Here is a 10,120-nt window from a genome sequence, read left to right as displayed (position 1 = left end):
CGGAGCAATTAACATGGAAATTGGAGTGTGGCAGTTTGGAATGGGACAAGGGGTCTTAATATCCCTCCCCTCTGTCACCCCCCCCCCTCCTCCTCCTCCCCCCTCCATTTCTCTCCTGCTTCTTTTCTTTTCTCCTCAGGACGTCCTCTCCTCTCTCTCTCCTCTTTCTCTCCTTTCTCTCTCCTGCCCTTGTGGGCGGTTCGGTCCTGACACTGGCCTAATAAATGAGCTGGGTGATTTATGGGGTAAAGAGGGCCAGGAGGGGGGGGGTGGGGGCAGGAGGGGCCAGGGGGCTGGAGGGTGCGGGGGAGAGGGGGTAAAAGAAGCTGATTCAAATGAGATAGATTGACGTTACGACGACATTAAATGCTGGACTCTAGAAAGTTGATATTATTATACATACAGCATTGTGCTTTAACGCCTGTGATGTTGTGTAAAGTGTACATAGTACAGCTACACTATGCAAGTGTAACCACAGAGCGCACTTTATACAACCAGAGAATACTGCCTGAATCATGTCTCGTTGCACTTTTCACATCGTTCAGCTACTGCACGCTTGGAATACCTGACGTACGAGTTAAAGAGTTCTTTTAGACAAAGAGTCATGATGTTGACTGAGGGAAAGATATTAAAAGGCTGATTCGTCAAAGACGAAAACAGTTTAATGTGAGTTAGAGACAATCCAAGCTAAACAGGAGTTGGTTCCTCTGATCTTTTCTTGTCTACAGACGTGAATGTTTACGTCAAGAGTAAATCTCTCATCTGAATCAGGACGAGACATGATCCTGTCATGGTGTGAGTGTGGGAGGAGGGGGTGTGTGAGGCGTCATCACGACTGGGACTGTGTGTGTTAAGGACAGATACTTTGTGTTGATCTATATTTAGTTTGTGTGTGTGTGTCACAGGTCACCCCAGGGTTAGTGTGTGTGTGTCTCAGGTGGGCAGAGAGAAAGAAAGTTTTTTTATTTATTTCAATATTTTTTTTGCTGTGGGCCAAAGGCCCCCACACTGGCAATTTCATGCCTGTCTGTGCAGGGCCAGCCATGTGGAACATACTGTGAACAGTCTGCAGCGCAGCCAGAAAAAATGAGTCAAAGAAGAGAACACGACATCAGCTCAACCGTGGATCTTTTAAGTTCACCTGGTAAGAAGCGCCGCCATGCTTGAAGGGACGTTTCAACTCCAAGTTTGTTAGAAAGGTCAAACGTGCAGATCTTTTAAAGTTAAAAGTTAAATGAAACTTGCAGTCTTCCTGGGATTAGCTGTGAAACGAAATCAGTTTGGCTACAGAGAACTACACTGGCTGTTTGTATTTCAACAAATGTATTTTATTGTATTTGTACAAAACAACAAGACTACCAAAAAGTTAGTCCACAGAACAGGTCATTTTGGTTTTTTGAACTGAATACAGTACGCATGTTCATCGCAGCAACAACCCTTCAGGAAGAGACAGGGTTACAATCTTTTACAACATCTGTCCGTCGGTTCACAACAAGCTTTCATACAAAAACAGGGAAATCAGTAAATAAGGAAAGTGTTGCAGGACCAGTGTTGCAGGGGTGCACCCCCCGTGTCTGGTTCCTTTCACACACACACATTGTGCTTCATGTTTTCTGTTGCTCGCCATAACAACACGACAGTGCAAGGTTTACATTTTCTACAAAAAAAAATAATAATTATGAGGTTGGCACATTCAAGACATGAAATGTTTTCGTAGTAATGGACACTTTTTACATTTGTTTGTTGTGTTTTTTTCTTCTTTTATAAATACAATATACTTTTCTTTCCTTGTATGCAGAACCCACGTAGAAACAGCACGGAGATGGATATGTACACATGAGGTTTGGGATGAGTCATAAATAATCGCAATAATATCAAAAAGAAGAGAAAGGCTTGCCGCTTCGCTTGCTGCAGGTAAATATTCCTCCTGAAACTCTCTCCTCTTCTAGCCTCAGAGGCAGAGCGACAGAGAGCGACAGGCATTGAAGGAGAATCAAGTGGCGAAGGTGTTTGTATCTACAAAACATCTTTTGTCTCCCCTTATCTCATGTCCTGTGAAGAAAGCCACAGAGATTCGGACGTTGAGTGGAAATGACTCATGACATGAAGCAAGACCAGAGTCCAGACCTCCCAGTCCTGATGAATCCATGCCACCCTATTTATCTTTATGATATGTGTGACAACAGCATTCACAAAAATCCTAAAGCGTTTATCAGACTAAATGCCACAGTAGTCCTCGTTCTGTAGGTGGATACTGAACAGATGTCAGTGTGTTGAGCTATGTGAGACCCTGCGGGGTGAGGAACACACTACACAGTTGGCTCCAACTTAGAAAGGCCTTTTCACTGCTGCGGCGGGCGGCTTGTGGGGGAGCCCACTTAAACCAGGGCTCCCACAGAGAGCCGCTCTCCTCTGAGCCCTAGAGAGGCAGGAGAGTGGGCGAGCGTGAGGCCGCCCGGCGGTGAAGAGGGTTCTGAGTGGCTAAATGGAGTGCATCTGTTTGTGTGTTTGAATTAATATACGTCAAAGTGCATCGACTGCTGCGAGCGTGAGTGCACTTGTGTGTGTGTGTGTGTGTGTGAATGTGTAGGTGTGTGTGTAGGTGTGTGTGAGTGTGTAGGTGTGTGCGTGTGAGAGAGTGTGTAGGTGTGTGTGTGTAGGTGTTTGTGTGTGTGTAGATGAGGGCTTGAATGTGGGTTTTATGGAGACACGTTCTATTTCTAAATCAAACCTCTATCGTCACATGACAGGTCGAGTCATTTCCCTCCTGTCAGCATTTCCTCGTCTCTAACATGATTGATATCTGCATGTATGACACTAGCGTGTTCTGGGTATGGCAAAAGTCCCCCCCTCCCTCCACCCCCCGCACCCCCCCCCCCTCACCTGGGTTCGTCTCCTGCCCCCCCCCCCCCTCACCTGGGTTCGTCTCCTGGGCCCCCGGGAGCCGCTGGAGCCCTTGGACGAGCAGCTTCCTGTGTTGGAGCAGCTGGAGGCGGGGCCCCGGCCCCCCTGGGTGGCCCTCCCACACACCTCCTCCTCTGAGGAGACACACAGGTTATAAACCTGCCTGGCAGCTCAGTGGTTAGAGCATTTGTCACAGAACAAAAGGTTTCAGTATGCAACCAGATTAAAGGGTTGGAGCTAGGGTTCGGTTTGAGGTTGGGGTTAAGGTTAGGGAAAACTGGATTTTTTATTGGACTGAAGTCCCCACAAGGTTAGATAAACAAGGCGTGTGTGTGTGTGTATGTGTGTGTTGTCCTCACCCTCCTGGTCTCTCTGTCCCTTCCTGAGGAGGCTGTGTTCTCTCCTCTCCAGGGAGGCCAGGGGCCCCCCGGCCCCCCCTGCCTGGGCCTCAGGGGGGGGCTCTGGGGGGGGCGGGAGGTCTGGGGGGGAGGGGGACAGGAAAGATGTCAGTTCAAAAATGATTCAAGCTCACGCATGAAACACGAAGCGTACACATGCTGACTGACAGCTACAGAGGCTTTTACTGCTGCTGAATCAATAAATTCAGATTCTACATTCTCTCTACTGCACGTTTACACAACTAATCCAGAACACACACACACAGACACACAGACACACACACACACAGACACACACACAGACACACAGACACACGCACTCTCATACCTCCTTGTAGATCCCTCCTGTAACTGCCACTCTTAGAAGCCTTCTTTTTCACGCGAGCTTTCTGTCCGGGCGGAGTGTGTGTGGTGTCTTCTGGGAAGGCGCGTGCTCGGCCTTTAGGGCAGGGAACCACAAACGTTGTTATCAGCTGGTGCTGTGCAGCTGATGTTGTCTGAGTGTGTGTGTTTGTGTGGGTGAGGGTGTGTGTGGGGGTTAGAGTTAGACCTGTGCAGCTGATGTTGTCTGAGTGTGTGTGTTTGTGTGTGTGAGGGTGTGTGTGGGGGTTAGAGTTAGACCTGTGCAGCTGATGTTGTCTGAGTGTGTGTGTTTGTGTGTGTGAGGGTGTGTGTGGGGGTTAGAGTTAGACCTGTGCAGCTGATGTTGTCTGAGTGTGTGTGTTTGTGTGTGTGAGGGTGTGTGTGGGGGTTAGAGTTAGACCTGTGCAGCTGATGTTGTCTGAGTGTGTGTGAGGGTGTGTGTGAGGGTGTGTGTGGGGGTTAGAGTTAGACCTGTGCAGCTGATGTTGTCTGAGTGTGTGTGAGGGTGTGTGTGAGGGTGTGTGTGGGGGTTAGAGTTAGACCTGTGCAGCTGATGTTGTCTGAGTGTGTGTGAGGGTGTGTGTGAGGGTGTGTGTGGGGGTTAGAGTTAGACCTGTGCAGCTGATGTTGTCTGAGCTCAGTGCCCCCTGGCTGAGGTCCCTACGGTGGGCGGAGCCATGACGAGGGGGCGTGTCCGAGGCAGATAGGTCAGGGTGGGACTGGGAGAGGGGGGGGCTGGGGGCCCGCGGCACAGCAACCGGGCCACACGGCAACCTCCTGGACAAACAACATCCTGGTTAAACTACATCCTGCTCGTTAAACTACATCCTGTTGCTTAGGGGTAAAAACTACAAGACTGAAATGTACAAAATCAATCCATTGCTTTTGAGGAGTTCTGAATTAATTAATTCATCCTTTAATGAATTGCGAAATTGACTGTATATATATATTAATCTGTTTTATTATGATACCACTATACACTGTTTTTAAACATCAGATATCATTTGACATAGATCAAAACCTGTTCTATTAATCAAATCAACGATAAACAAATGAAGAGAGGAAGTGAGGTGTAGTTAGGAGGTGGTGGTGGGGTCGTACCTGGAGAGGTGGGGGTGTTCTTGGGGGGGGTCATGGGGGAGGTGGGGCTCGTCGCGGGGGGAGGGCGTGAGCGAGGCGGTGGACTGGAGGCTGTAGGAGGGGGCGGGGGAGGAGGAGCCCCCCCTGGGGAGAGAGGCGTCCTCACAGCCCTCCAGCAGGTAGGTCCTCTCAGGGAGGGGGGGGCACCACTCCCCCTCATCAGACCTGGGGGGGCAGGGGGGAGGAGAGGGTGAGGGGGGTGGGGGGGGGGGCAAGGTGGAGGAGGGCAAGCGATTGGTTGGTTAGTAAACTGACGAGGGGGCTAACCCTGTCCAGAAGAGGCCACACTGGAACACTGATGCTCCGGGAAGAGTTGAGATGTGTTTTCATTTGTTCATTTTAGAGTCAAAGGTGGGGTGAGTGGTCTGTGTGTGTGTGTGTGATAGACTGAGGGAATTGAAAGCATCTGTGTGTCCATGTAGTTGACTCTCTAGCCTGCTAGCTAACCTCATAACTCTCTCCCCAGGTAGCCCCTGGGTCGACTCAAAGGTTAACTCATTTATCTCCCTCATCTCCGAACTCTGCCCATGCTGGCGTGTGCTGGAGGGTGTGAGCGGGGCCGGGGGCGGGGGGCCGTACGTGAGAGGGCTGGGGAGCCAGGATCCATCTCTGGGGCCAGTATTGGAGAACATGAGAAGCTAACCGAGGCTAATTATGTTAGCGCAGAGGGCACCGAGGGAACAAGGTTGAAGAAAGCGTTCCAGTGGCTAACTGTGTTGCTGGGCCGGCGTAATTAAGTTGTCAGAGATGGTTGGAGGCACATTGGCTCCAGCTTCAGTCCACCCGCCCACACAGAATGGACACAGTTACAGAGATATAACTGAACACTCGGCCACCAATTAGACTGAATGCTGGATTGGCCTTGGAGGCACACATGGGATAGTGTGCTTGTGTGTTAGGGTTAGAATATGTATCTGTGAGAGAGTGTGTGTGTGTGTGTAAGCGTGTGTGTGTGTGTGTAAGCATGTGTGTGTGTGTGAGAGAGCGTGTGTGTGTGTGAGAGAGTTAGGTGTGTGTGTGAGAGCGTGTGTGTGTGTGTGAGAGTTAGGTGTGTGTGTGAGAGCGTGTGTGTGTGTGAGAGCGTGTGTGTGATGGCGTGTGTGTGTGATAGTGTGTGTGTGTGTGTCTGTGTGCGAGAGAGCGTGTGTGTGTGTGTGATGGCGTGTGTGTGTGATAGTGTGTGTGTGTGTGTCTGTGTGCGAGAGAGCGTGTGTGTGTGTGTGAGAGCATGTGTGTGTGTGTGTGTGCGTCCTAACCCCAGCTCCATGTCCTCCTCTTCCTCCTGCTGGTTAGGGTTAGGGTCCTCAGGGGAGGGCAGCGGGGCCTCAGCCCAGCTCAGAGAGGGCGTCTTCACAGCCAGGCCCAGAGACTTCTGCTTGGCCCTGCCTGCTGCTCCAGGAAACACAACCCAGCCTTACACACAGCAGACACACACCTCCTGAGGAGATGTCCTATTCCTGTTTAGCGATACTTCATTACTTCAGTCTGTAGTATACATCTTTGTTCACTATGCCTTGTATCTGAGATGTAGTTACTTTGTGATGTGGCTGGTTAACACACACCGTTCCTTGACTGAAATTGAGAAATCTGATTTCCACTGAAATATAACCCTAACCCTAAATGAACAAATGTATTTTTAAGTTGCAGTTTCAGGTCGTTACCGCTCTCTGGTCGGCAGCGCTCTGGCAGGGCGTACTGGGCTCCCGAAGGCCCCGGTTGGGTGGCCCAGTGGCCCCCCTCCTGGTCGGGGCTGTGGGGGGCCTGGGGAGTGGGGGGCAGGATGGGGGTGCTGGCGTAGGGTGTGGTGTGAGGGGAGTAGGGGCTGGTGAAGCTGGTTGGGTCGATGGTGCTGTAGATGGGGCCCTCTGCAGACTCCCCTGTGCTGAACCTCTCAGTCTGGCTCAGGTAGTTAGAGATGCCCACCTCTGGATGGACACAGTTTAGGGTTCAAGGGACGACAGGGAACAGACGGTTATTATTTCTGGACCTTCCACCTCCCAAAAAATAAATAGTTTGTCAAACTTTGTGATTGTCTTCGTCAGGTGTCAGTCCCTCCTGGTCACCAGAGCAGGACCAGGCAGAGGGGTCGTGACCCCAGGCAGACACCAGGAGCAGAGGGGTCGTGACCCCAGGCAGACCCCAGGAGCAGAGGGGTCGTGACCCCAGGCAGGACTCACCGTTGTAGTATCTCTCTGCCGTGTCGTGCTTGGCTGTGCAGCAGCTGGTCTCCTTCCCAGAATGCACCAGGTTGGTGGTGGGCCAGGAGTCGGCCAGCCAGGGATAGTTCCCCATGGAGCCGCCCAACACGCCCGGCCTGACCACACACACACACACACACACCCGTCAACGAGACTCCAGGACAAAACAGTTTTAAATAATATTCATATTTTATATTTCCACAACCTCGTCTACTATGACTTTCTTTACCTTCCATTGAGTCCGGATGTCTCTACATGTGGAAAACCAACTAGGAAAAGACCGGAAAAGTGAAAATAATTACAAATTGTGAAAACCCCAAAGATTTGTGTGCAGTTGTGTACCTGTGTCAGTGTAGTTGAAGGAGGTGTAGTTGTGTGGTTGTGTACCTGCGGGGGTGTAGTTGAAGGAGGCTGTGTAGTGGCTGAGCTCCTTCCTCTTCTTGCGGCGGCAGTAGATCCACACGCTGAAGCCCATCAGGATGGCCCAGCACGCTCCTCCCAGCCCAGCGATGAACGCAGGCTGCTTCACCACGTCTGTGATCTGCTCAGACAGACTCACACTCTCATCTCCCCCTCCTCCCCCCTCCTCCTCCCCCGACGCCTGGGGGTGCTCCGCCGGGAGCTCTGAGGGGGAGGAGAGAGGGGGAGAGGGAGTGGAGAGGGAGAGATGAAGAATGATTAAAAAAGGAAGAAGGCGAAGGTAGAAAAAAACATCACTCGTTTTAACTCCGTCCAAATATTTGACTTTCCAGTTCATATAAAAACTTGAATGTAACTTAGCAGAAACAGGTCCGCTCCCTCCTCATCTTTGCTGAGGTATTCATTATTCAGCTACCTGGTCGCCGTGGAGACTTACTGATGAGGACGGAGACTGCAGGACTGTGTGTGCCCATGCCGGCGCTGGTGACAGCAGCCACCACCACCTCGTACAGCACCCCCGGCAGCAGGCCCTGCAGCACTGTGGACGCCACGCTGCCCTCCACCGTACGGTTGATGTGGTAACGGGTCTGGTTGTCGCTGGCGACGCCCAAACACCACACCTGTGGGACAGTACCAGCGTGAGAGGAGGGCTGGAGGATCTCAGGTAGATAACATTGGTTGCTTTGTCTCTCCCCCATGACAGCCTGTCTCCCCCCCTGACAGCCTGTCTCTCCCCCTGACAGCCTGTCTCCCCCTCTGACAGCCTGTCTCCCCCTCTGACAGCCTGTCTCACCCCCTGAAAGCCTGTCTCTCCCCCTGACAGCCTGTCTCTCCCCCCTGACAGCCTGTCTCTCCCCCTGACAGCCTGTCTCTCCCCCCTGACAGCCTGTCTCTCCCCCTGACAGCCTGTCTCCCCCTCTGACAGCCTGTCTCACCCCCTGAAAGCCTGTCTCTCCCCCTGACAGCCTGTCTCCCCCTCTGACAGCCTGTCTCACCCCCTGAAAGCCTGTCTCTCCCCCTGACAGCCTGTCTCCCCCCCCTGACAGCCTGTCTCTCCCCCTGACAGCCTGTCTCCCCCCTGACAGCCTGTCTCTCCCCTCTGACAGCCTGTCTCTCCCCCCTGACAGCCTGTCTCTCCCCCTGACAGCCTGTCTCTCCCCCTGACAGCCTGTCTCTCCCCCCTGACAGCCTGTCTCTCCCCCTGACAGCCTGTCTCTCCCCCCTGACAGCCTGTCTCTCCCCCTGACACCCTGTCTCTCCCCCTGACAGCCTGTCTCTCCCCCCTGACAGCCTGTCTCTCCCCCTGACACCCTGTCTCTCCCCCTGACAGCCTGTCTCTCCCCCATGAAAGCCTGTCTCTCCCCCTGACAGCCTGTCTCTCCCCCCTGACAGCCTGTCTTTCCCCCCTGACAGCCTGTCTCTCCCCCTGACAGCCTGTCTCTCCCCCTGACAGCCTGTCTCTCCCCCTGACACCCTGTCTCTCCCCCTGACAGCCTGTCTCTCCCCCTGACAGCCTGTCTCTCCCCCTGACAGCCTGTCTCCCCCTCTGACAGCCTGTCTCTCCCCCTGACAGCCTGTCTCTCCCCCTGACAGCCTGTCTCCCCCCTGACAGCCTGTCTCTCCCCCCTGACAGCCTGTCTCACCCCCTGACAGCCTGTCTCTCCCCCTGACAGCCTGTCTCTCCCCCTGACAGCCTGTCTCACCCCCTGACAGCCTGTCTCACCCCCTGACAGCCTGTCTCTCCCCCTGACAGCCTGTCTCTCCCCCTGACAGCCTGTCTCTCCCCCTGACAGCCTGTCTCTCCCCCCTGACAGCCTGTCTCTCCCCCTGACAGCCTGTCTCCCCCCTGACAGCCTGTCTCACCCCCTGACAGCCTGTCTCACCCCCCTGACAGCCTGTCTCTCCCCCCTGACAGCCTGTCTCTCCCCCTGACAGCCTGTCTCTCCCCCTGACACCCTGTCTCTCCCCCTGACAGCCTGTCTCTCCCCCCTGACAGCCTGTCTCTCCCCCTGACACCCTGTCTCTCCCCCTGACAGCCTGTCTCTCCCCCATGAAAGCCTGTCTCTCCCCTGACAGCCTGTCTCTCCCCCCTGACAGCCTGTCTTTCCCCCCTGACAGCCTGTCTCTCCCCCTGACAGCCTGTCTCTCCCCCTGACAGCCTGTCTCTCCCCCTGACACCCTGTCTCTCCCCCTGACAGCCTGTCTCTCCCCCTGACAGCCTGTCTCTCCCCCTGACAGCCTGTCTCCCCCTCTGACAGCCTGTCTCTCCCCCTGACAGCCTGTCTCTCCCCCTGACAGCCTGTCTCCCCCCTGACAGCCTGTCTCTCCCCCTGACAGCCTGTCTCACCCCCTGACAGCCTGTCTCTCCCCCTGACAGCCTGTCTCTCCCCCTGACAGCCTGTCTCACCCCCTGACAGCCTGTCTCACCCCCTGACAGCCTGTCTCTCCCCCTGACAGCCTGTCTCTCCCCCTGACAGCCTGTCTCTCCCCCTGACAGCCTGTCTCTCCCCCTGACAGCCTGTCTCTCCCCCCTGACAGCCTGTCTCTCCCCCTGACAGCCTGTCTCCCCCCTGACAGCCTGTCTCACCCCCTGACAGCCTGTCTCACCCCCCTGACAGCCTGTCTCTCCCCCTGACAGCCTGTCTCTCCCCCCTGACAGCCTGTCTCACCCCCTGACAGCCTGTCTCCCCCCTGACA

The 10,120-nt window shown here is 54.0% G+C and overlaps 1 protein-coding gene across 1 annotated transcript in view; it reads right to left on the bottom strand.

The window, feature by feature from the left end:
• Positions 1-1,743: 1,743 nt before the first annotated feature.
• Positions 1,744-10,120, bottom strand: part of robo3 (roundabout, axon guidance receptor, homolog 3 (Drosophila)) — a 77,477-nt gene continuing 69,100 nt past the window's right edge. The window contains exons 4-15 of the mRNA XM_062452992.1: positions 7,860-8,043; positions 7,391-7,627; positions 7,233-7,272; positions 6,983-7,119; positions 6,467-6,730; positions 6,062-6,194; positions 4,767-4,970; positions 4,279-4,442; positions 3,631-3,741; positions 3,264-3,383; positions 2,917-3,038; positions 1,744-2,052 (exon numbers count right to left, since the gene is read on the bottom strand). Coding sequence (XP_062308976.1) covers positions 2,041-2,052; positions 2,917-3,038; positions 3,264-3,383; positions 3,631-3,741; positions 4,279-4,442; positions 4,767-4,970; positions 6,062-6,194; positions 6,467-6,730; positions 6,983-7,119; positions 7,233-7,272; positions 7,391-7,627; positions 7,860-8,043 — 1,728 coding nt within the window. The 3' untranslated portion in view covers positions 1,744-2,040. The remainder of the gene's footprint in view (positions 2,053-2,916; positions 3,039-3,263; positions 3,384-3,630; positions 3,742-4,278; positions 4,443-4,766; positions 4,971-6,061; positions 6,195-6,466; positions 6,731-6,982; positions 7,120-7,232; positions 7,273-7,390; positions 7,628-7,859; positions 8,044-10,120) is intronic.

This window comes from Osmerus eperlanus, chromosome 27 (genome assembly GCF_963692335.1).
Source record: "Osmerus eperlanus chromosome 27, fOsmEpe2.1, whole genome shotgun sequence".
NCBI classification, from domain to species: Eukaryota; Metazoa; Chordata; class Actinopteri; order Osmeriformes; family Osmeridae; genus Osmerus; species Osmerus eperlanus.
This window is presented reverse-complemented; position numbering and strand designations above follow the sequence as displayed.